Here is a 27,648-nt window from a genome sequence, read left to right as displayed (position 1 = left end):
AACAATAAAGTCTGCTCTTTTTAAACAGGAAATTAATAAACTCAGCATGGTATATTAGAACACAAGCTTTACAGTTGAAACAGCAGTGTTCAAGTCCATCTGTATCATTTCATAACCTGTGAACTTGGACAAATTAGATATAGAAATTATGCTCCATTTCTCCATGTGTAAAATGGGAAAAAGAAAATATAGTATTACTACTTCAAAGTTCTATCATAAGGCTCAAATGTAAAATTTTCAAGACTTACAAATTCAAAAGTTTTAATAAAAATGTTGAGGATTCTTCAAGATAAATACAGCTAAGGAGCAAATCTCCCACCGAACCCATCCAATCTTGAGTTCAAAATTTTAAACACATTATCTTCTAAAATTAACTGAAGAAAATATTCACAAATCTATGATATTCTTTCAAATAAAATGATTTCAGAGTTGTTCTTATCCTATTGGCTCTCCATACATTGTCCTCCCTAAGACAGCAATCCTCTCAACTAATTCAATTAGATACTGATCTGGTTCCTTATTGTAGTAGGCAGAAGAGTGGCCCCTGAAGAGGTATGTCCAAGTACTAACCCCTAGAATCAGGGATCTTACATAGGAAAAGGATCTTTGCAGATATAATTAAGATATATATTCTGAGATAAATTCAGTCTGGATTTTGTCTGGGGCCTAAATCCCATGACAAATGTACTCATAAGAGAAAGGCAGGGGGAGACAAAAACAGATACAGGTGACAGGCTATGCAAAGACAGAGGCAGAGACTGAGTTAGGCCGTCACCAAAAGCTACAAGAGGCAAGGAAGGATTTTCCCTGGAGGCTTCAGAGGGACAGCAGCCCTGCAGATACCCAGATTCTGGACTTCTGGCCTCCAGAGCTACAAGAGAAGAGATTTCTGTTGTTTTAAGCCCTAAAACAAGTTTGTGATAATCTGTTACAGCAGCCCTAGGAAACCAATACACGTATCAAGAGCCATCTTTCATTCCTCCTCCTGGGACTTTTCTGTTGTTAGTCTTCCAGGCTTGTTGACATCATCTGTAATAATTCCTACTATAATCTGTAAGTGTCTCAAACACCAGAAATATTAAGAGCAGTAAGGGAAGAGAAAACAGGGGATAAAGAACATTTATTTGAGAAATCTGTCAGTGAAGGCTAGGAGGAAAGGTTAAGAGACAGTCACTCAAAAAAATATTTATGGAGGGGCACCTGGGTGGCTTCAGTGGGTTAAGCATCTGCCTTCGGCTCAGGTGATGATCTCAGGGTCCTGGGATCGAGCCCCGCATCGGGTTCTCTGCTCAGCGGGGAGCCTGCTTCCCCCTCTCTCTCTGCCTGCCTTTCTGCCTACTTGTGATCTCTGTCAAATGAACAGGTGAAATCTTAAAAAAAAAATTAAAAAAATATTTATGGAGTACTTCCTATAGTCCAGACACTAGTATAAATAAATTAGTAATAAAAACAAAGAAATTAAAGAAAGTTTCCAAGAGGTACCTTTCAAAATGCAAGATATCTTTTCCCTGAAAATGGAAGGTATGGAAACAATTATGCTGACAAGGCTGAAAGAGTTGCTAAAGAATCAATAAAGTGAGAGACACCTGGATGGCTCAGTTGGCTGAGTGTCAGACTCTTGATTTCAGCTCACATCATGATCTTAGGGTGGCGGGATCAAGCCCGGCATGGGGAATCTGTGCTCAGCAGGGAGTCTGCATCTCTCCTTCCCCTCTGCCCCTCCCTCCACTAGCATGCACACACATGCTCGCCTGTGCTCATGGCTCACGCTCACGTGCGCTTTCTCTCTCTCAGATAAATAAATAAATAAAGCTTTAAAGAAAGAAAAGAATTGATAAAGTGAAAGGAAATAGGAAGTTGTTGGGATACAGCCATACTTCCCTTGAAGCAAATCATCTACTCCCATTTCTGTATCTTTGGTTTTACAATATTGAAGTACCCTAAATACTTTAAACACTTCTGGGATTATACCAAAAATGAAAATGACTAAAGCAGATAATGCCAGTATTTCTTACACATCTGGCTGTTTGCACACATTTATCTAGCATACTTTAAATGTTCTTTCCCCAATACTCGGTGACTTTGTTCCACTTAGCTAATAGCTACTTATCTTTGCAACTTAACTCAAGTGCCATAACCACTAGGAAGCTTCCGTAATACATACCTACCTTCACAAAGTGAGTTAGGTATTCTTCTGATTTTAAAACATGAAGACTTTCTTGCTGTGTGTATAAAATAAACAATATAACTGACGGGTTTCAGGGGAAAAAACAATATCCTCTGCCGTAAAGGCTGGGGAGGAGAACACTGATGACCTATGACCACCTCACTTGACCTGGGTATGGCTGAGCTCAAGACCAGAAGATGAAGTGAGGCTTCACTGAGGAGCACAATTCATTTTAAAAACCAGGCTTAGGAAGAGCTCCAACCCTACTATTTATGCAGCCACTATTTGCTGAGGACCTATGATGGACACATAATAGTGAGTGAAGAAGCCTTATCTTCATAGCCAATCTTTACCCTGCACTCTATGAAAACTCTTTGCTTTTACCTCTCCCCAAGTTTTGAGTTTTTTCCCTTGTTTTTCACCTACTGTCCTTTCTCTGTCCCAGGATCCCATAGAAGACTCATACAACATCTGGTGATATTGTCTCCTTAAGCTCCTCTATGCTATGATAGTTTCTCAAGATTCTCCCTGTTTTGAAGACCATAACAGCTTTGAGGAGTATGGTGAAGGCATTGCAGAGTGTACCCTCAAATTGGGATCTGTCACACTTTTCCCCCATGACTGACTGGAGTTACTGATGTTTGCGAGGAAGACCACAGAGATATATTATCTCTACCTCTACAAAGGTACTCACTATCATTACAAGAGTACATACCATCCACATGACTGATTACTGTTGACATTAACCTTGGTCACTTGCCTGAGGTAGTTTGAGAGGTTTCTCCACTGCAAAGTAACCATCTCCTTCTCTTTCCACACTACACTCTTCCAAAGGACACCACTATGCATAGCCCACTGCTTTGCGGAGTGGACCTTACCAAAATTTTAACCACTGACCTGTTTCTTTTTTCTATGTTGTCATCTTTCACCACCATGTCCTGTTGCCCATAGCCGATCTTCTGCCCTTTCACAGTGCTTTAACATTATTATGTGTACTTACTACTTTATATTTAAAAATAAATGAAAAATATCCTGTATCTGAAGTAGTCTTCTGAAATGGAAAAATTACCTTCATCTTTAATTTTTTCACTCCCTACAATGTCCTTCTCTAATCCCTGTTAATTCCAATTCTCACCAGTAACCACTTCTTCATTTTCACTACCACTGCCCTACATAAGACCTTTATTACCTCCCACCTGGACCGCTGTAATAACCACCTCACTATATATGCTCCAGCTTCTGAATCTGTCCTACATATGGCTGCACCACGGATGGATGAGAAAAGACAGAAAGAAAGGATTGCATGTAACGTCCAGAATGTCTCCGCCATTATAATCTGAATATATACACATGTATATTTAGTTCCTAATGTAATCATAACTCCAGTCTGGTACTCTTTTCTTTTAAAAAAGTCTACCTTTTCTACTGCCTACAGGTTAAAGTTCAAATTCAACCACACTGTATCACAACCTAAGTCCAATATGTTTAATGAATTTATCTTTCCAGTCTTATATCTAGTAATTGTCTAATAGGAAACTATACTATAAATTGGATGGTTTATACTGAGGAACTACAAGGTGTGGCACTTGAAAGATACATGATAAATGACAATTTTTCCCCTCCTATTTTTACATTTTGTTTATTTACCGTTTCTACTTGTCTAAACTCTACCCATTTTTCAAGGACCAGCTCAAATGCCATGTTTTTTTTTTTTTTTCTCTTTTCTTTCAATGCTCAATTTTTTTTCTTTCCAATGTCATCTTACCCTACCTAAGGTTTCCATGGAGGAGGACAGGCATTCTGCATTCTGCAACTTCTCATGAAATTCCAAGCTTTCTCCAGTACCTCCATCAGAGCCTTTATCACATTCAATCAGCACTGCTAGAGTATACACCCCTTAAAGGCAGAGGCATATTTACTTCACTTTTTAAATCCTTCACAGTAGTAGTCCCGTGCTTTACATTTAAAAACTTAAATTGTGAAGCCTTCTGCATTTCAAAGTACACCACTAATTTAAGAGATAATAAATCTTCTGGACTAGATTAGGATCCTGTGTGTGACACTGGAAGGAAGGGCTGTTTCGGGTCTCCAGACCTTGTTTGCTTCTTTGTATAATGGTAATCATACCACCCACTTTATTCATAAGGCTATTTTGAGGAATACAGGAGCTAGCGCGCAGATCACATGACTGTGCTTCTTTTTCCTTCCCCAGCGCTGAAAGGCAGGCTGACACTTTATCCCATGCTAAGGCCACAGTACTCTATACATACTTTATTAACCACTTACCACGTTATACTTTTATTATCAGTTTACACATCCACCTTCCTCCTTCAGGGGCAGTAATGTTCACCTTTTTGTATTTTGAAAACCACCTTGCACTGTGGCCCAGTTTAGAAGACAGATAGATGCTCAGTGAATACCAGATTAATATACCGCATGCTCACTGAAAAGGTCACAAAGTGAGACTAGTCATTTCTATGATGCGACAAACTCTAATCTACGTTTAAAAAATCAATTTCTCAAAAAATAATAAGTCAATATTTTTTACTCAAACAGGGAATTTTTCAGATGTTTAGAGAATGAAAACCTGACTGTGCTGAATCAGAATTCCATCTCTATCATCAGCCCCTAACTTAAGTGTAATTTTCCTCTGAAAAGTTCAGCTTTTCAGTGTGTACATGAGTTATCAATCAAGCGCCTCCTAGCTCCAAACCTTCATTGCCCTGCTGGAGACACTAGAACATTTCTCCCATGCCAGCTGGCGTGACAGCAAGTGTCATCAGCAGAAGGCAGCACTCCGCACCTCTCCGCAGCCAACTTCCCCCAGCACTCCTTCAGGCTGCTTCCCATGAAGGTCCCAACACAGCTCCTCCCCATGGAAGGCTTCCCACAGCACACAGACGGCAGCTTTCCAATCCATCACAGCCCCTCAGTGGGCCTCAGCCGTGCCCCTCCAAGAAGGTCTGGATGCCAGATTGGCTCCTTCCTTCCATGCTCTGCCTGTGTCTTCTATCTGCTGTTATTGTACTCTTTAGAGTTCTCCTTACCTCTGAGCCAATTCCCTGTTACTCTAATCCCATGATACAGTTAATGATTCTTTACATTAGACTTTCCCTGTGCAAATTCCCGTGTGGTTTCAGTCTCCTAGCTCAACTCTGACTAGTATGGTTAACAGATCCTTCATTAAGACAAACCAAATTTAAGTTGGTAAAGTGGAGGGCTTCTGAATATGAGCCAAGTTTAGATTTTCTCAGAGAAAGCCTACTAGGTGTTTTTTGGTTTGTTTTTGCTTTTTAATGCAGTATTTTCAAAAACTACAAAGCCAGATACAATTTGAATTTTAAAAAATTGTAAAATAAAATGAACCATTTGCTACTTTCCATAGGGAATAAATGATCAAATACTAAATCTAACAGGAAGTAAGACAGCACCATGTGCTAAAAATAACGTACCTTTCCTTTCTTCTTCCCAACTCATGGGGCTTCCCCCCTCTACCTGTTTTAATGTTGGTAAATGGCTGGAGTGTTTGAGAAGCATCAGAATGAAGAACACTGAAGTACAACTACCTCTCAGAATTTTAAGAGTACCACAATTTGCTAGAACCATAGAGGTCCTCTGTGCTGTGTTTTTTAACCAGTAGACTGTAACCAGTTACGTCATGAAATCAATTTAGTGGATCACAACCAGCATAAAAAAACTTAGAAAACGGCAAATATGAGACTGTATATACTATACAAGCGTAAGTACTATTTGGAAACTTCTATTTTAAAGAGATATATGCACTTACACACATATCTGAACCCTGAGCAATCAAATACCGCTTACCATGACTGACAAAAACAAACTTGGAAATTACTCTCTAGTGTCTAATCCAACCACACATTCACTGAAAGAACTCATCTACAATACTTTTGCTAACATTCGTGGCAAAATAAGTCAGCTGAAGAATCCAGAATACTTACATTCTCTTTTAATTAACATTTAAAAGGACAGAGATCAAGGGAAAAATCTGACTGAATCATCTTTTGGGAATTTAATGTACATACCTACACAAATAAATAAATACAACTTAGGTATCATGAGTCAACCAGCAGGTGATAATTCTATTCCAGAAACCTCTCTGTAAAAAGATTCTCCCATTAGGTGAAACTAGGATAAACCCTACACCCTGGTTTGCCAGGGAAGGCTCAGTAACTCGTGTTTCCCTAATAAATAATGGATCAGCTAGTATGATAAATTACATGGTTTCCCTAAAGCACAGATTCTCAAAATATGGTTCTCACACCAGAAGCTTACGCATTACCTGGAAACTTATTAGAATGCAAATGATCAGCCCCATCTTACTGAATCAGAAACCAGGGTGAAGCCCTGATATCTGTGTTACCAAGCTTCCAGGTGTTGCTGACGGGTGCTGAAGTTCAATAACCGGTGCCCTTACATATAGCTAACAAAAATGCTGCTTTCAGTGGCCAATCCTCTTCAGTTTACTTTTTCAGTTATAACTAATGTGAAGCCCCTGCACAGTTGGTATAACATAAATAACTGAAAATACTGAAGATTGGTTCCCCACATTAAAGTCCAAAACATAGTTATCCTGGTTTCCACTTAGCACCTTTGGCAATTACCTGGCTTGGAACAGCTGGGCTACATGCCACCTGCCAAATACCCAAAGGACTCACTTCAATACCAATAGTCTTCCTTTCTTTCTTGTTGCATCGAAGGACTCCTGTAATCAAGTTATGCTAATATACTTTTGTCTTATTTAAAATATCTCCATGGCTTTTGACAGTCTGCAGGTCTGACTATGCTCCTTCCTTGCATGCAATCTTATCCAACCATGATACTAAGCCTGTGAGGTTAGTAAAGCAGGAATGATAAATAAATAGTATTTATTTATTTGAGAGAGAGAGAGAGAGAAAATGTGAGGGGAGGGGCCGAGGGGAACAGGGGAAGAGCTGTGCTAATCACAGAGACCAATATGAGGCTCAATTTCACAACCCTTAGATGACACCCTAAGCCAAAATCAAGAGTCTGGTGCCCAACTGACTGAGCCACCCAGGTGCCCCGTAAATCCCATTTTTCCACTCTACCACCCAACCTCCTTAATTTATTCTTTTCGACAGACTGCAACCAATATCTATCCTAACTAAAAATAATGTTATCTCACTTTCCAGGTATTACTAGTAGTAATACTAAGAGAAAGAAGGGAATACTCTGTAACTAAATGACTGACAGGGCAGAAATGTAAAAAGGGAAAAAGGTTTAAAAAAATAAACATAATTTCCTTGACACTAACTTTATCCCAACAAGTTTCAGTTAATAGATCAGGTATATTACACTTCAATCTGACCATTTTCCTAATCCTTTCATAAGCAAAGGTTCCAAATAAGAACTGCAGCATCTCAAAATCATATTTCAATGAAGGAGCTTGTAGAGGATACTTTTCCATGATGTTCTGGAAGGAAGAAGGTGCTTTGTGATGTGAATGTACATGATACTTATAAAATAAATTTACTGTACATGATCTCTAAGTAGTATGCCATGATATAAATGATATCAAAGTTAAAGACTAGAAGCAAAAAGAACTATTTCATGCAGTTGCTAAATGAAACCGGCAAGAGTCCAAGAAAGCACATGATAATAGCAACTAAACAGAACTGCTAAATTCCTAAACACAGACTAGGCATCAGTCAACACTGACAATGTTGAGATTAGCCTGTTGAATTAAGTACACAAAATATATACCACACTCAAAATCAGATATTCTTTCTAAGTCCACTATTTTTAATAAAAGGTGATTTGGCAATATCTATCAAAATACAAATATAAATCCTAGTCGGCCACAGATTTTACTTCTTACACAAGCCTGCAAGAATTGTGTTATATTGTGTATAACAATATTCATCAACAGGTCTAGATGAACATTTGTTATTTCTGGCAACCTAGCATCAGAGCACTTTTCTTTGAACTCCCCGGGAGCTGTATAAACATGTAATCTAGACTCAGCCAATCAGATGCTCTTGTCCAGAATCTGGAATCTTGAAAGAATGCTCCAATATCAGGGACCATAGAGAATCCATGGTGGCTACAGTGGAGATGAGAGACCACTGATATGTCCCCAGTATCTTCTTCAGCAGGATATACTGACAGCAGGAATCTGACTGTGCCTTGCCTTCCCTGGTTTTGCCATTTTCACCCCGGATTATATTGCTTTCCTATCAATCCATGAACATTCAATCTTTCTAATGAACTGCTTAAATTAACCACAGTAGGTTTCTGCTGTTTGCTACCTACCACAGAGCAGGAATAACAGAATCAGGAACTGAATAAATTATGGTTGAGCTATGCAGGTGTTTAGAAAGAATGATAGATTTATATATGTGATATGTTAGACACCTAAGATGTACCCTCAGGAGAAAAAAAAAATAAAGGTGTAGGACAGTACTAAATGTATAATCCTACTGGTAAAACTGGGACACACCCATACACACAAGCTTACAGATGGATAGAAAATTTCTGGAAGGATACAGAAAACCATGGTTCACCATACTTAAAGTGATTGAATATTTTCATCTTTTATCATGAGCATTTATTACTTAGACCATTAAAAAATACACAGAGAACTTTTTCAAAGGATCTATTTTTGCATCAAACACTACATAAGCAATATTTTAATGGGCCTTGTCTAACAACCTCCATATTGAAGTGGCCTTTAAATAATTAGCAAAACTTCTTGTGTGACCAAAAATAGTTATATTAAATGTCAGTCTGTGGAGAAAATTATGAGAGCCTATGAGTAAAATAATGTGCTATGAGAAGATTTTGATTTCCTTTTTTTAAAACTCCTAAAAGCCGCTCAAGAATACTAATCAGTAGTACTTTTAAACAAGATTTACTCATAGCTAAGGCCAAAAATTCACATATCCATGCTCAAATCCAACATGGTTTTTCCATTTCTAAGGTAAATTCTCCAAGAAAGGAAACCTGAAGCCGGAAAGAATGGGTGGGGGCGGGGGGGAGGCCAAAAAAGAAAACAAGATTAAAAGGTGGAAAGGGATCACTAATTCCTGCCAGAAATCTGAGTGGAGGGTAGAAATTTATACCACTGAGAGATGGGGAACAAGGCTTCTGTGAAGCTATCCAGAGGATAAGCAAACCAACTCAGTGCCACAGAGTGCTCTTCACAGTACAGTCCCCAGATCTCCTTTAGTCTTAAGTGGTCACAGAATGCTGACAAAAACCCTATCCTGCTACACTCTGTACAACCTGACTGCGAGGAGCTCAGTTCAATTCTCTGTTCTCCACATAACAAAAAGTAGGGGCAAAAGTAAAAACTGATTCTAGAGGGTTGTTAGGTGAGGGAATTATTCAAACAAATGAGACCATGTCTGATGGTATCATACCTGATGTATAATTTGTAAAATGGAGCCAATAGGTACCGAAGATTACTGTTGAGAACATGTATGAAAGCCAAAGCACAGCACTCAGCACACACTGGTGCTCAATAAATGTTTGCTGAAAATCTGAGTATGTTATAAGCCATTCACTGCAATTAGAATGAATCCTCTCCATGTTCCTTCAGTACTTTGTGCCTAGGTGCATTACATTATCTTGTAATTACTGTGGCAAATATGTCTTCCCAGTAGGATAAGATAGTTCTATTCATTTTTCTAACTCTAGCACAAGGACTGCCCACATAATATCTTAAATGTCCTTAAAAACAAAAACGAGGTTGGGGAGGCCTGGGTGGCACAGGTGGTTCACTGTCTGACTCTTGGCTTTTGGCTTGATCTCAGAGTCATGGGATTGAGCCTTGAGTGGGGGCTCTGTGCTCAGCATGGGGTGTGCTTGGGATTCTCTTTCCCCCTCCTTCTGTGCTCTCGCTCTCCTTCTCAAATAAATAAATCTTTAATAAAAAATAAATAAAAACAGGGGTGCCTGGGTGGCTCAGTGGGTTAAAGCCTCTGCCTTTGGCTCAAGTCATGATCCCAGGGTCCTGGGATCGCCCCGGCATCTGGCTCTCTGCTCAGCAGGGAGCCTGCTTCCCTTCCTCTCTCTCTGCCTGCCTCTCTGCCTACTTGTGATCTCCGTCAAATAAATAAATTAATTAATTAAAAAAATAAATAAAAACAAATGAGAGGCACCTGGATGGCTCGGCTGAGTGTCCAACTCTTGATCTCAGCTCAGGTAGTGATTTTAGGATTATGGGATTGAGCCCCGAACCATGCCCCACACTGGGCACAGAGCCTACTTGGGATTTTCTCTCTCCCTCTCCTCCTCATCCCCTAACACATGTGTGTGCAACCACACTCTCTCTAAAAAACCTAAAAAACAAAACAAAAAAAAATGAAAATGAATCCAATCCTCTAATTTTCACATAAATTCCATCCTCCAAGCCCTAATATGTGTCAATCAAACCTCTATCTGAACAACTCCAGTAACAAACCAACTCACCACTTAACAAGCTCTTTCCATCTTTTTAAAAAAATTTTTTTTGTTTTTATTTTTAAGTAATCTCTATACCCAGTGTGGGCCTTGAACTCACAACTCCGAGACCAAGAGTTGCATGCTCTTCCAGCTGAGCCAGCCAGGTGCTCCCCACCTCTTTCCATTTCATAGGGACTCCAAATCTATCTCCTTTACTCACGGTCCTGGTTCTGTCCATGAAAAGCCACAAAGGGTAGGCTTAAGTCTCTTTTATTTAAATACCGAAGTATTAAAAGTCATTATTACATGCTCCTTTAGATCTTCTCTTTTTTTTTAGATTAAAATGTTTCCATTATTTGCGTGTGTGGGGGGGCAGTTACAAACAAAAATGTTTCCTGAGCCTGGGTGACTCAGTTGGTTAAGTATCTGCCTTTGGCTCAGGTCATGATCCCAGGGTCCTGGGACAGTCTCGAATGGGGCTCCCTGTTCAGTGGAGAGTCCACTTCTCCCTCTCCCTCTGTCCCTCCCTCTTGCTCCTGTGCACCTTCTCCTCCCCAACCCTTGCTCTCTCAAATAAATAAAAATCTTAAAAAAAATGTTTCCGTTAGTTGTTCCTACAATATCATGGTTGATATAGCTTTCATACTATCTTGACTGGTCTTCTGAGTAAACTCCAATGTGTAGGTATCCCTCTAAAACAAATTTCCATAATTGAGTTGTAGAGTAGAATTATCATCTGCCTTGTCTGTACATTATACTTTTACTAATCCAGCATCACATTTATTCCTTTGTTGGCTTTATCAATCCTGTGACTCATACTGAACCAAGTCATGTAAAAGTTTAAGTGTTTAGACGTGTGCTATTTACCAGTTGACCTCCATCTTGTATTTGTATGGTTGTTTTAATTTTTTTTTTTTTTTAAGATTTTATATATTTATTTCAGGAGAGAGAGAGCATCCCAAGCAGAATTCACACTTAGCCCAATGCAGGCCCCGATCCCATGACCATGAGATCATGACCTGGGCCAAAAATCAAGAGTCACATGCTCAACTGACTGAGACACTCAGGTGCCCCTGTATGGTTGTTTTTACAGTAAATATAAGGCTTTAATTTCATTAATTTCCATTTTGCTAACTTTAGTCAATTGTTCTGCCTGTCAAGGTCATTTTGGATTCTAATCCACACATTAGCTCTTTCCACCAAACTGGATTTTATCCAAGTTGTTACAAACATAAAATGTAAAAAAACCAGGACTGAATGCAGCAGCATGCTCCTTCCAGCTTGCCTACAAGGGCAGCCCTTCATGGATCCAGTTATTCAGCCACTTAAAAATCCACCTAGTAGCAGTGAAACCAGTAGAATTTCTTCACCTTATACCAAAGGTTATATTACTGAAAAAGTGTAACACATACTTTTACTTTAAAAACACGAGAATCAATCCACCAAGTATACGATTACTGCTTTAATTTATAATTAATAACTCATTTCCATATTTATTAATTTTGATATCCAGTTAAGTAAAGCTTTGAGCATAAGTAATTTTGGAAACGTGTACTTTTACTTTGACCTTTGAAATGGTTAAGACTAAACTGAACTAATAATACTTTGTCCAAGGAGATAAAAAGATAACCTTTGATCAATCGATTCATTACACTGAAGACTTCTGTAAACCTAAAAAAAACTGCCTCTTTCCAAAGGAGTTCAAAAATCAAGAGAACTCATCTAAGGTATCTCAAGGTACCAAGAGTGGGTATGGAAGAAATCGAGGAAACAACTATTGATCTTAACATCCCTTTCCTGAAGACTACTGAAAAAGAGCACCTCCTACTTGGTATCATTCTTAATCTCAGGAGGCCTGTGAGGATATCTGAGATAGGAAATGACTTTCCTTTAGGGAGTCCAAAGAAAATTTCAGGATCAAAGAATCGCCATTTTGCATATTAACACGTGATCTTATTTCCTTCAACTCAAGTAATTACAGTTTGAAGTCAGCACAATGAATCGCTTTTTCTATAGACAAGACCTCCCCAACTAACTTAATTTTAGGATGCTCAACCAATTAGAAAAATTATCTCTAAGATATTACTATTAATAAAGCACTTTGCAGCTTAAAAGGCACCTGCACACTTTTTTTTTTTTACTTCAAATAACAAAAATCCTGTAGGGTAGATACAAGCCAGGCATTCCTGCTCTCTTTTTCTAGATGAGAAAACTGAAGCTGAAGACGTCTGAACTTCACCAAGGTAACAAGCAGAGGAGCCCGTGAACTAATCAAGATATTGTAATTACAAATACTAGGTTCTTGGAAAATTTTCAAAAGTGCTGTCTAGGCTAAAATGACCAGAGAGGACTTAGAATAACATATTACAGTCTACCTTTGAACAAAATGGGTTTGAACTGCATAAGTCCATATGTGGATTTTTTTCAATAAAGAGAATACTGTAAATGTATTTTCTCTTTCCTATGGTTTTCTTAATAACATTTTATTTTTAGCTTACTTTATCTCAAGAATACAGTATATAGGGACAGCTGGGTGGCTCAGTTGGTTAAGCTGCTGCCTTGAGCCCAGGTCATGATCCCAGAGTCCTGGGATCAAGTCCCGCATCGGGCTCCTTGCTCCGCGGGGAGCCGGCTTCTCTCTCTACCTCTCCCTGCCACTCTGCCTGCTTGTGTGCGCGCGCGCTCTCTCTCTCTCTCTCTCTGACAAATAAATAAATAAATAAAATCTTTAAAAAATAAAAAAAGAATACAGTATATCATACATACAACATAAAAAATATTTGTGAATTGGCTGTTTATATTATTGGTAAGGCTTCTGATCAACAGTACAAATAAGTAGTTACATTTTTGAGGAGTGGATTATGTGGATTTGACTGTGTGGGGGTTGGTGCCCCTAGTCTCCACACTATTCAAGGATCAACTCTTGAGGATCACAGTAGATGCACAGTAGATGCATAGTGATCACTCCTAGATGCACAGTAATTATTGCTAAGGGGGACAAATGCTAAAGGAATCATTCATTGGCATTAACAACACTGGGGGCCGCAGAACAAGCGTGAATACACCACTTACACTGACATATCAACTGTAAATAAATGAAGGGAAACAAATTACTGACACTTGAATTTCAAAGACAGCTATAAAGTTTGGGGGGGAAAAACAAAACAAAAAAACAAAACCCCACAGCACTGGTGAACAAGCCTACAGGGTGCACCTGGCAGGTACTTTATTCATTTCACAAACAGGAAACTCAGAAATTTTAGTTAATTGTTCATTTGCACAAATAGGAATTAGTGACAGGTATCCTCTTTCCATTAGACTCTTTCTACATTGTCCTAAAAAGAATATATAGGTGACATTACATATATAGGAATATAATAGGTGACATTATACATGCTTGGGAAATCTGACCACCATATTGCTTCCTATGTAGGACATAGTTAGGATATAACAGGACACAGTGCCCGCCTTATCCAAAAGATCATGGCAAATGGACATGCTTATGATCTATGTCTTGATCCCTGCCCATGTGACTAAACAAGTGTGGGACCTGATAGTATAAATTAACTCAAATTCATCAAAGATTGGGGTGCCTGGGTGGCTCAGGAGGTTAAGTGTCCAACTCCTGATCTTGGCTCAGCTCTTGATCTTAGGGTCCTGAGTTCAAGCCCTGCGATGGGCTCCACTTAAAAAAACATACATACATATATACATATATCAATGATTAAATTTTCCTAGTAAAAGCTTCTCAGACTGAATCTTTTAATAATCCAGCAATGGGCTTTATAAAAAACACAAGCTTTAAAAAAAAAAGATGACAGTAGGGCTGAAAGAACAAGAGTGAGATTTAACTGATTACTCTAAAGAATGTTTTTGATTCACAGATTCACAGATAAAGCAAAAGATATGCACACCTCGCACCCACAATTCCACTTCAAGGTGTGGCTCCAGAACTCAGCATATATGTTCAAGCAGGCGCACACCAAAAAATCCACATAGTATACTATTTTTCTTTTTTTTTTCCTAAATTTTAGTTGACAGAGAGAGAATACAAGTGGGGTGAACCCAAGAGGGAGAAGCAGGCTCCCCGATGAGCAGGAAGCAGATGCAGGGCTCCACCCCAGGACCCTGGGATCATGACCTGAGCCAAAGATAGCTGCTGAGCCACCCAGGTGCCCCATACTGTCTTTTATAAGATGACACACAACTCAGCCTAAAATTTCCTTAGGGGAAAGAGTGGGAAAATTGTGGTATAGTCAAACAATAGGACATAATTAAATTAAACCAACAAAATGTAGTTAAAATTAAACTAACCTAGCAATTAATACCAATAAAATAGAACAAAAAATATTAATACCAATAAATTTCCCAAAATAATATTGAACAAAAAAGTTTGAGAGCTTGTACAGTAAAATTTCATTAATATAAAGTTGAAAAAATACATAAACGATTATACACTATCTACAAATACACACAAACATATGTAGTAATCATTTGGAAACTTTCATAGAAATAATAAACACCAAATTCAGGAGAGTGGTTACCTCTAACGACAAAGAACAGTGAATAGTATACAAAGGGCTTCAACTGTATCTGTAATATTTATTTCCTAAACAAAGCACAACAAAATAAACCCTTCTTTCTTTTCCAAAGAAAAGAGAATGATGAAAAAGTCTATACTAGGCAAATATAAACCAAAAAATAAGATTCAAAATTAATATCAAACACTTCAGTACCCAAAACTGCACTACCAAAAAAACCAATACGTAAAACACAAACAACTCCACAGTATGTAAAAAGTGGAGAGTAACTTAATGACAAAGAGTAACTCTTCAGTAAGCTGTGAAGACCTGAGCCCCATAAATACCTTACAAATCAGCCCTCAAATTTACTGGAGGGAAAAAAAACCACTCTGACAAAACTAAAAACAAAACAAAACCATGTCATAATAGATACTAACATCTTACCCCAAAACTCAAGGGACTATCAAGAATATACAGATAGTAAGTCTCATCTCATGAACATGTATGGAAACCTGAACCAACCCTGAACCAACAGTACACGTTTCAAGCATACACAGAATATGTACACTCGCTGACCAAGTAACTGGCTACAAAATTACCTTAAAAAACTAAATAATCAACATAGTCTACATACTCTTACCTATGTGAATAAAGTCAGAAATCAATAATAAAAACATTGTTCAAAAGGAAAAAAAGAAAACATGTTTAAAACAAAAAACACAAGGGGTGCCTGGCAGGCCCAGTTGGTAGAGCATATAACTTCTGATCTCAGGGTTGTGAGTTTGAGCCCCACACTGGGTATAAAGATTATTTAAAATAAAATCTTAAAAACAAAGAAACACATGAAGCACCTGGGTGGCTCTGTCAGTTAAGCGTCTGCCTTCAGCTCAGGTCATGATCCCAGGCCCCTGGAATAGAGCGCCACAGGATCCGCCACAGGATACGGCTTCCTGCTCATCGGGGAGTTGGCTTCTCCTTCATCCTCTCCCCCTCTCCCCTGCTTGTGCTCTCCTGCGTGCAAATGCACGCATGCATCCACACGCTCTCTCTCTAAAATAAATAAAATCTTTGTAAACAAAAACAAAAAAAAACCCAAAAAACACATATCCCTAATTATCTCAAGGGTTGAAAGAGAAGCCATGAGAGGAAAACATTTCAGAGTAATCAGCTCCCTAACACTTGTTTACAATTTTTCTTAGTTTCCTATGGGCACTCTTTAAATCATTATCAAAGCTTCTTTTCCGGAGCTAGTAGATTAGTAGGAGTAGGTTTCTGTTCTTTTATTATCAAACAGGTCCTTCTAGAACAAAACCCTACGGACAATCTTTCTGAATCATGAGTGGACTTGAATGATCATATAGACTAGATTAAGCAAAGGTGCTAAATATATATAAATACACCTAGAATAGAATGAATCTTGAACAACTTTGGATCCTGTTAAAACAACATTGAGAAGATAAGGAGCCTTCCATAAAAGTTTCTGCTACATGCAAACAAATACAGGAAAAATATAGTAAGTGCAAGAAAACACAATACAGTTAGAAACAATTAGATCAAGGATGGTAGATGTCTCAAAGTAGCAGCTGGCCACCAACTAGCAAGCTAACCAGGGATGGTGGGGGGAAGATCAACATGTTAGGATTCACAGGGGACAAAAGACTATTTTTGCTATGAACAGCATTACTGAAACCTACACAGCACTGGTCAAGTTTGTGTTACTCTTTCAATGGACATCAGGAAATTATGGTAACATTTCAAGAAGTAGCACATAAAGTTAAGATGAAACAGTAACCATTTCTCATTCAAGTCACTATTACTTATCTTATCTCATTTATTCATTCCATTTTATAGATGAGGATACCCAGGCAGAAGAAAGATGCTGCCTAAGCTCATACAGCTGGTAAGGAGCAGAGAAAGGACTTTATTCTTTTTTTTTTTTTTTTAAGATTTTATTTATTTATTTGACAGAGAGAGATCACAAGTAGACAGAGAGGCAGGCAGAGAGAGAGAGAGAGAGAGAGAGAGGGAAGCAGGCTCCCTGCTGAGCAGAGAGCCCGATGCGGGACTCGATCCCAGGACCCTGAGATCATGACCTGAGCCGAAGGCAGCGGCTTAACCCACTGAGCCACCCAGGCGCCCCTTTATTCTTATTTTATAGAGGACTTCACTGTTATTTTATCCTTTATCCCCATTTTGTAAAAGTGAATGTGGTATCTTTTAGTAAAGGGGACTGAGGGATTATGTGCTCCCACAACTCAACAAACCAAGCAGTTGTTGGTAAACCAACAAAAGAGGTCTGAATGGAATTTGTGGGAATCCAGAAATACCTATGATACGGAGAGTATGGACTTTGGAGTCAGAAAGACCTGGGTTCAAATTCCAAACTCCAATTTAGTCAGTTACTAGCTCTGGGATGTGACAGCTTCTCTTTCCTCACCTGTAAAATGGAGCCTTCATCATGGATATTACTGTTCAGATTCGATGACCTGTACCAGTAGAAAAGGCCCTATAAATATATAAATATACTAGCTGTATATTTACATTCTTCACTACACCACACTGTAGTCTTTTAAAGAGGAAATCAGAGGAAAAAATGCCTTTCAAGACCCATGATCAGGAATAATTAAGTATACGCATACATGCTTTTAAAAAAAATAATGCATACTATAATTAAAGTAAATAAGCAGGGTTCTCTCTTTGCATAGCTTAATACAATGCCCACTTCAAAAACGTGCACACAAAAAATCAAGTATTAATGCTGCTTCTGACTTCAACTTATTGTTTCTCCTTTACCCTCAGTGGTAGGCAGAAGGATGCCACTCAAGAAATTATACCCTATTCCCTAGAACCTGTGACTATGTTACTCTACACGGCAAAAGGCACTTTGCAGATGTGATTAAAATTACAGACTTTGAGATGAGATTATCCTAGATTATCCAGATAAGTCCAATTTAATCAAACAGGTCTTTATACACAGATAACATTTCCCAACTTTGGTCAGAGAGATGGGATGACCCAGGAAGAGGACTTGGCTGGCTGGCTGCTGCTGTACTTGAAAATGGAGGAAGGAGACCAGAAGCCAAGGAACTGGGTATATGGTGGGCTCTAGAAGCTGAGAGCAGCCCTCAGATGACAGCAAGAAAATGAAGAGCTTAGCCACACAGTTGCAAGAAAGTATATTCTACCAACAACCTGAAAAAGCAACCTGAATCCCTCAAAAAGGGAACCTGGTCCCGCTGAAACCTGGATGTTAGCCCACTAAGAAACATGGCAGACTTCCGACATATGCTGTTATGTACTATCAACTCATACAGAACTTTCTTTCACACTGTAAGATATTAAATTTGTGTTCTCTTAGCTGCTTTAGAGTACAGTGGTTTGTTATGACAGCAACACAAAACTAATGTACCTTCTTTCTCCCATCTGAATTAATAAAACGATCACAAGATTTTATATAAATGTCCTTAAATCCTCTTTGAAACAAAAAGAACCAAACTGGCCAATGCATGTAGCCCACCCAGTGGAGGCTACCTAGCACACATTCCCATGTTCTGAAGCACAAACTCTGCACCAGGCTCTCTCCTGCTCCAAGAGCTTCACTGTGGCATGCATCCATCAATACTCATGTCCTTCCTTTCTCCCTCAGATTTGACCAGACACACACTAACTGTCGGCTACACCTGAAAATAGGTACATTCTGAAGAGCAAACTAGGAGAAATTTAGAGAGCTACATCATAGCTGTGAAGAGTAAAAACTTACAAGAGAAGAGAAAAGTAATTCCCCAAATGACGCTGTTTCTTTATCTATAAAATGGTAACCTCACATATCTTTTGAAGCAATAAAAAATGAAAACCTTTTGATATTGTATACAAACTATAAGAAGTGTGAAGAATAGTTCCTAAGAATCTACTACACAGATGGTACCAAAAACTCATGTGATGAAGAGTTCCACATAAATTCAACCTGGATATACTTTATGGATTAACTTAAAATTTCAGAAAGCAGAAAATCTGACAATAGGAAAAAAAAAAAAAAAAAGATAAATTCTAGAAAAATATACACAAAAGGCCCATGACAGACCTGCAGAGGAATGCCACAGTACTACCACTAAATAAGAGTGCTTTTAAGGGCCCTGGATGGCTCAGTCGGTTAAGCATCTGCCTTAGGTCATGATCCCAGGGTCCTAGGACAGAGCAGGACATCGGGTTCCCTGCTCAGTGGGAAGCCTGCCTCTCCCTCTCCCTCTGCCTCTCCTCCTGCTTGTGCTCTCTCTAATAAATAAAATCTTCAAAAATAAATAAATAAATAAGTAAATAATAGTGTTTTTAAAAAATATAGATGTCCGGGACTCACTGCAGGTCTTCTTAAACAGCATCTTCAGGATAACACCCAAGTTGCTCGCATTGAAAAGTTCAGTAGGAATTAAAAGGGAGGTGACTACAAGTGAATGATAGCAAAGGGAATCTAGTATCTTTTTGCCAGGTGTCTTTTATTTTCAAGTGAAGAAGAGCAGCTAGAATGTATTCTAAAACTTGCAAAGAAATGAGGTTGATGAACCAAATGGGAAATTTTCACATAGAAAGCAAAGTTAGAAAAGAGGACAAGGTAGGTCAGTATTCAGCTGTATCTTTTATAGCAAAGGACACAGCCTTGCAGTTCAGGATAAACAAAGAATAACAAAATGGAGCAAGCACAGCTGGGCCAAAATGAGAGGGAAAAACAGCTAAGCTGGCAAAATTAGAACCTGCTCAAAAAACCAGCAAAATTACTGGCTACTGCAAAAGGCAGTGAGCTGTCGAGATAGAGTGGGGAAGAAGGATCAGAGAGAAGAGAAAATTCATTTCATGGTGGAGCAGGAACAGAATGAGAACAAAAGGGACAAGAGCACTGAGAAGAAGAGAGGGGCATTATTTGAGATAAGGAGGAGGCAGGATCACCAGGAGATGAAAGGAAAAAGGACGAGAACAACAGCACCATGACCTCTAGGATTCAACGGAAGTCCCAGTAGCATTATAAATGTTAGGGGAAGCAAGCAGCAAACAAACTGGTTAGGAGAGAAAGAAAAAAGGAAAGGGATACTCAAAAATCTTGAAAGCAACAATTTAAGTAGACCAGAATAACTGTCTAAGGGCACCTGGGTGACACAGCTGGTTAAGCGTCTTTTGACTCTTGATTTTGGCTCAGGTCATGATCTCAGGGTCCTGGGGCTGAGCGTAAGATATTCATTTTCTCTCTCTCTCTCTCTCTCTCTCTCTCCCTCCCTCTCTAATAAACAAATAAATAAATACAATCTTTAAAAATAGAAAAAGAATAAACTGTCTAAATTCTAGATGATGTTAAAAGGTATGTTTCAGACATGTTTTAGCTCTCTCACTGAATAAAACTAACACATATAAAAACAGACAAAATAAAACAATACAAAGATGAAAAAGTTCCACAACTATGAAGAAAAGCAATGGAAGGATTAATACAGAATTCATGCTGGTGGAAGCCTGGGAAAGGAAGACGTAGGTGATGAGGATCCGTGTTCCTTTAGCATGGGTGTATAATAATTCATTACTGTTCTTTAAAACTATTGAACTGCACATACACAATATATACATACATATGCTTTTTATATGCATGTTATATTTCATCATAAAATAAGTGGCATTCTTCTACCTTCAAATTTCTTAGTTTGTTTTTCCCGTTTGTTTTCTGAAGATAATCTAACAAACTTGTTCACATAATGAAATAAAATGGTGTTTCTGGCCTCAGGTTTTGCGACAAGGAGCTCCACCTCAGACCTAGCGAATCAAAATCTCTGGGGTTTGGACCACTGAATCTTTATTTTAAAAAAAGAAAAACCACTCTAGGTGACTCATGAGAATCTAAAGAAACTCAAGTTTGAGTCTCCCACAGGATAGGTCTTCCTTCTGTCACAGCTCTAAAGCTCTACAAAATCTAATGCCACCATTCCCCAAGGCCTCTAGGATTTTGCCTCTATGCCACATGTTTTTGACCTTTCAACTTCAAGTCTCCCCTACCTTCACACACATACACACTCCAGCCCCTCATATTCCTGCCAACCTGATCTTGCAGTCAGCTCTTCACTTCTCACTCTTTCCCTCTTTCACAGTCTTCAATAAAATGGCTCACACTATGGCTCTATTTTTAATTTTCTAAAATCACCAGTAAGAAGTATATGTGAGACTGATCAAGCAGCAAACATGTACTTCCAACTACCTACCAGACATTTCCCCCATGCCCACCTGGCAAATCCCTATGCATCCTTCTAATTTCAGCTCAACTATCACCTTCCAAATAAAGTCTTGCAGCACGTCTTCCAAGGGCCCAGCTACTTAGCTACTATTTTTTATTATTTTATTATTTTTTATTTTCTTATATAGGACTTGTCCTCAAAAGATTTTAAGGAAAAAAAAAAAAAGCATGTGCGAGTGGGGAGAAGGGCGAACAAACAGTGAAGGAAGAGTGGAGGGGATGAGAACGATGCAATAAGGAGTAGTAGGGTTTATTAACAATCTTAAAAGAATGGATAAGCAAGAGTTGGTCAGGTGAAAAAGTTTTGACCTAACCTTTCTTTTCATCTTTTTTGGGTGGGCGGCAAGGCAAGAGGGTCACTTAAGATAGAATACAACTGGGTTTGAGCATCTGTTTGCCTACCTGAGTGGCAAAAAGGGCAAGGACGGTTAGTGATCAGGTTAAAATGGTAGGCAGTTGCTAGAATTTTAGGAGCAACAATTATAGGCTTATTATAATTTTTCTCTTTCCCTATTTGATAATTATCTGGTTATGCTATTAGGCCAGGCTAGTTAAAAACCAATTTCCATCTATATCTAGATTTAAATGACACATTTACCTAAATGATTTTTCAGGAACAAGACACTACCAATGAAAAATATTAAAGCTACATTTTAACTGCACTTGGATCCAGAGTTAAGAAAACAAGCATTTCAACGGTATCATCATGATCATGGAAAAAGTTTTAAAAAATCTCTTCTATGAAGTGGAAACTCCAAAACAAGGTGTGCATGGTACTTTCACATTTGTCTCCATTTTATCTCATTATTGAGAGAAAAGTAAAAATTAAAAATGAAAACTTATTATAAAATAGGGAAAGTGAGAAACGGGAAAAGTAGCAATTTCCTTCATTCTAAGATATATGTTTTTTATACTATGAATTTTGAAGACATCAGGATGGATATCACACTACTGATTTAATATCTTTTTGTGAGGAGGGCCACATTAAGTGTAACTTACAACTGTGCATATATTTTGAATTAAGGAGACATGTAAATGATTTTGGCCAAAGTTAGTTAAAAAAGTGGCAGAATCCAGGGCGCCTGGGTGGCTCAGTCGTTAAGCGTCTGCCATCAGCTCAGGTCATAATCCCAGCGTCCTGGGATCGAGGCCCACACTGGGCTCCCTGCTCGGCAAGAAGCCTGCTTCTTCCTCTCCCACTCCTCCTGCTTGTGTTCCCTCTCTCTCTGTGTCTCTCTCTGTCAAATAAATAAATAAAATCTTAAAAAAAAAAAAAAGTGGCAGAAGCAGGCTAAAAACCTCCTACAGTCAAGTTATTAATGTATATTAACATGAACATAGTGGCTTGTTTGGCTATTCTTTCATTAACTTAACTAAATGTTCAAGACCTTCTACTAGGCTCTTCCTGAAATACAAAGCTATACTAAACAGCTTTTCTGCTCTCCAGAGGCACATAATCAAATACAGATGCCTACACAAGTACCTATAAAACAGTCTGGCATTAATAACAGAAAAATAAAGGATGCACCCAGATAAAGGAGTAGTAGTCACTGCCAGCCAGGATACCAGAAAAAGCCTGACACATCAAAAGAGCTTAATATACATTGACTCTGAGAGCATTATGGAAGACCTGGGTTAGACTTTGAAGGGTTGGTAGACTTTCCACTGAGAAGGCACTTGAGGCAGAGGGAACAGTAGGAACCAGGAAAAAGCACAGAAATCAGCCACCAGGCCTCACTGCCAGAAGGCAGGGAGTAGTGGGAAAGAAGGTTACCAAAGAAAACAGAGGCTAAAATACTGGAGTTCCTGGAAGGTCAAACCAAAGAATGTGAGCAGAGGAACAGTCTCCTAACAGCCAGGTTTCAGGAAGACTAATCTGACAGCAAAACTAGGTTGGCTAGAGTGGGGAGAGTGTTCCCTTTAAACTGCCTGGGAGGTGTTTTTGAATGAGGGCAAGTTCCAAAGGCACCAGCGCCAGCTTTCTACTATTTGTAGCTCCACTACTCTACCCACAGTAGATGCTCAATTAGTAAGCTGAAAGAAGGCAACCTGCAAAGGATAATTTGCACCTTCACCACTTCTGTATGTCTATATTCACTCCTCTTTTTACTTCTCAAACACATTCATATCATAATTAACATAAATTTCCTCTCCAGCTCAGGTTTACAGCCTAAATAAAAATTTTCCAATAGGCTTTCAATCCAATTCTTTCTCCTTCAAAACATGCTGCAGCTTTTTGTAAAAAGTATACAAATTTGCTACTAAACATTTGCAAAGCATTCCTCTACCCAAGACACTACACAGAAAACCATTCAGACTCTGTACAGACACACATCAAAACAAACCTTCAGACAGGTTTGGGACAGCAAGTTTTTTAGGCTGCAATCAACATGCTTCTTGTGTTACTTACTGAATTTGCTACATCACTAGTGCAACCACAAGCTGCTGCTTATGTTTCCAAAGTTGTGAAAAGGGCCCAAAGTTGTGCAAGAGTCCTCACTGAAATCAGACTCTGGTATATAAATAGTTGTAACACCTGAACGAGCCTTAGTTCTATTATTAGATTCAAAATAATGACAAAATCACAGGTATTAAGTATATTTTACAAGTTTGTTTACTTATCGGCGAAATCACTCAGATGTTACTTCAAGCGAGAACGGCTGAATTTCTTTCTGCTTCAAACTACATGAGGTCACATGAAAATGGGCAGTTGCGACCCTGACTCTGATATATCAAAGAAATCACAGTGCCTCCAACACGCACAGGCACACATACGCAAGCACACACCCAGAGCACTGAACGGCCTCCCATTACTACCAAATAACCCCAGTTTACACGTGGCAAAATCGACAGACCTTTCACGCCTTAATGACCTCGAAAGGGACTCCCCAGCCGCCGAGCGACGGGACAGGACTTATTCTGACTCGGGATTTGAGGGTGTTAAAAAACCATCTTTTTTTAAAGGTTCCCTTCTCTCCTCCTCGGCTGGCCGTCCCACACCAGGAGCACCTTGCCCAGCTTCTGACAGATGCGTGTAGGATGGAAAAGGTGGGAGTGACTGATCAGAAAACGCAAAACCCTTCTCCCATCACCTTCTGCTCTCCTCTGCCTGCCTTTTTCTTTCTCGAGGGCTGCGAAGAGGCCCAAGGTGAGGGGCCCGGCGAGGGGGTGCAATCATCTAGGTCAGACCCTGACGGCCCGCGGCTGGGCCGCCCCTCCTGTCACACAGTTCCTAGATCTTAAGTCGCAAACGGGCTGCCGCGGCCCCCAGCTGCAGGGCTGCCCCGGGCGGGGGCCGGGGACAGGGCCTGGCCAGGCCGCGGCCGCTCGCAGTGCCCACGTCACCAGCTCCAGCACTGCGGAAATGGAGCGGCGAGGCCGGGAGGGAGGCGCCGGGCGGCGTTGGCGCCCGCGCCCCTGCTAGACGCCGTTTGCCGCTCAGCCCCGGCCGGGAGGCCGCCGACGCCCGCCTGGCCGCACCCCGGGCCCTCACCTGTGTCGCCGATGATGATGTACTTGAAGAGATAGGCGTACGCCATGGCCGCGGCCGCTCGGTGCCAGGGCACACGGCTCCTCCTCCTGCTACTGCTCCTCCTCCTCCTCCGCGCCCCTCACCCCGGCGCCGCTCGGCCTCGAAACGCCAGGCCCCGCCCGCCGCAGCCGTCGCCGTCAGCCGCCGGGAGTGAGGGGCCGAGAGGAAGCCGGACAAACTGACACCCGCAGAGCCGATGGAGACGGCTCCCGGCCGAGTTCAGTCGAACAATAACAGCCGCCGCGGCGCCTCCGCCCCGCCTCCGCGCCGACCCGGAAGTGCTGCGGCCGCCGGCGCCTCCGGAGGAAAGGGGAGGAGCTCCGCACGCCGGCCGGAGCCCCGCCCAGCCAGAGCCCCGCCCCGCCCCGCCGGAGCTCCGCCCAGCGCCGAGCCGGCCGCGCCCCGGCCGCACCCCGTCCACCCTGAGCCGGCCGAGGCCCGGCGCCGGTTGTTCCAGCACGTTTGAGCGGGCGACGCCGGCGGCCGGGAGACGCTGGGGGAGGGGAGTGAAGTGGAAGGTTCGGTTCCGTCGCCGCGACGCGCCCGCCGCGTCTTTCCGCCTTGCAGTGGGGGCGCGGGACACGTGTGTGGGAAGGCGGACGTCGCGTTGGGTGCAGGGCCCCGCCCTGGGCTTATGAAAAGGTGTTTGAAAATGCGGGAGCCGCTCGGTGGTGGGTTGAAGGGCGGTGGTATTTCTGTGTTTGGGGACCGGGTTTTGAGAGGGAAAATGGATTTACTTGTAAATTGCAAACCGTAAATCAGACAATGTGAAGTAAATTATGGTATGCCCTATGGTGGAATATTACACGGCTCTTTAAAAAAAGCCTGACAAGCAAAAACAAGGCACAGAAATCGATGCAGACATACATATTTATATCACATGTATTACTTATATATAGATATATAACAATTATGTTGTTATGCTCAATATACTACTGCAATTAATTATATTATGCTAAATATATTCATGTATTTGTAAATCGTATTTTATTGTTATATAGGTAATATGTATATTTTACAGTTTTATTTTCAAAAAATGACAGGGGTGCACCGAAATACCCTTATGTGTGTAGTCAGCCTGAAAGGAAACACGACTGGAACCAAGGGGAGAGTGGATGGGAATGGAGGAAAGATCTACTTCTCCCAGAATTTTTCATGTGCAGTTTGAACTTTTTTTTTTTTTTTGCAATGTTCATGAATTACCTATTGAAAAAATATGTTTAAAGGAAAAGCGAAGTAACTCTTTTTTTCATTCTACTAACATTTATTAAGTACCTACTATGTTTCTGCATTGCTAGGCATTGCAGCCGAAGGCAGAACCTGTTCTAAAGGAGCACAGTTTTGGAAGAGGAGGTAGTAGAGTTTGTTAAAGTTTTAGGATAGGTTATCTGGAGAAAAATGATGTTTGAACCAGGAATATGAATGATGAGTAAGAGTTTGTCGAAAGGACAAAAGTTTGGGAATGGGAAATGAAGTTCAGGCAAGGGAGCAGAGTGTGCAAAGTTCGTGGCTCTGCTGATGGAATTTAAAGTTGCTTGAGGAAGCTCATTTACTAACCCATATCCTCTAGTGTTGGCAATGGAAGAACAGTCTTTGCTGGGGAAGAGTCACTGGGATTTAGTGACCCTGGTTCCTCTGGCCCAATATTCTTTCCCTTTTGATGTCTCTCATTATGTAATTATACTGACACCTTGATGCCAAGCTGGCTACTGTTGGTTAGTACATAGTTTGAATGGCCTTGCCAAGTATGAACTCACTGGTTGTTTCTGGAGTATTTTGTATGTGTGTGTTGGGGGGGTGGGATTTTACTAAGGTTTCAGGGATAGCACACAGGGATTTGACGCGAGAAGTTACCTGGAATTGCATTCACTCATCTTTACTTTGGGCGAGGGGAGGTCCTTGCCCATGGCCTCCAGGTTCCAGAGGCCATTTTGTCACTCCCATCCAAGTGCCTTCACTCAGGTCTTTCGTGAGTGATGGACATCTACAGCGTCCCCTCAGTCGTTTTCTACTCTCAGAGGTATGGCCTTTGCTCATAGTCTCAGCAGGAGAGCTCTCTCAGGGTGACACACACAAGCTGAGCACCCTTTTGAGTCAGGAGTGTTCCCAGACTGTTAGAGTCGCTGGAGACGTCACTAGTGCCAGGTCCTGCAGGGTGTTGTAGCCATGTCTGTATGCATATAGTACTTAGCCAGGTGGATACAGGGGAAACTGAAGAGAAAGAAAATCAGAATTGGGCATGTAAAAAAAAAAATAATAGAAATGGATGTTGTGGCACTACCATTAACTGATCAGATGACTGTGCCAGATCATTTGGCCTCTCAGAGCTTCAGTATACTCCTCTGTAACCTGAAAGGAGTTAAGTGTTACCTTAAAGGGCTATTCCCAAGTCTGAAGTGTGATTCTATGTGTCTCCAACCTCCAGATCTGAAGCTACCTGTAAAGTATCAGTAATCTTCTCACAACGATACCGGGTCCCAGGAGTCAAATGTATGTTGTTCTTGCACAGAACTGTGTGGCATCCCTCCATTCCTGAGATGCAGAGGTGTTGTAATGATCGCTTGCTACCTACCAGTGTAATCTAATGAAAAGAGCAAAGACTCCATGTTACGTCATTTGAGCCTCATTTTCCTTGTCTGGAAAGTGTAGATAATAACTGCCTCTGTGACAAAGTCAATTTAGGATCAATTAAGATATTGTATGCGAAGATATTTTATAACTTACGGAAAACATATAC

General features: G+C 40.4%; 1 protein-coding gene across 1 annotated transcript in view; it reads right to left on the bottom strand.

Annotated features, from left to right (window-relative positions):
- The window catches only part of RAB2A (RAB2A, member RAS oncogene family), an 88,608-nt gene extending 63,467 nt beyond the window's left edge, over positions 1–25,141 (bottom strand). Inside the window, exon 1 of the mRNA XM_032882609.1 lies at positions 24,873–25,141. Within this exon, the coding sequence (XP_032738500.1) occupies positions 24,873–24,918 (46 nt within the window). The 5' untranslated portion in view covers positions 24,919–25,141. The remainder of the gene's footprint in view (positions 1–24,872) is intronic.
- Between the last annotated feature and the right edge of the window lie 2,507 nt (positions 25,142–27,648).

The sequence above is a fragment of the Lontra canadensis genome, unplaced genomic scaffold (genome assembly GCF_010015895.1).
Source record: "Lontra canadensis isolate GAN:19392208 unplaced genomic scaffold, GSC_riverotter_1.0 scaffold83, whole genome shotgun sequence".
In the NCBI taxonomy this organism is placed as follows: domain Eukaryota; kingdom Metazoa; phylum Chordata; class Mammalia; order Carnivora; family Mustelidae; genus Lontra; species Lontra canadensis.
The sequence above is the reverse complement of the archived record's forward strand: the minus strand, read 5'-3'. Positions and strand labels throughout refer to the sequence as shown.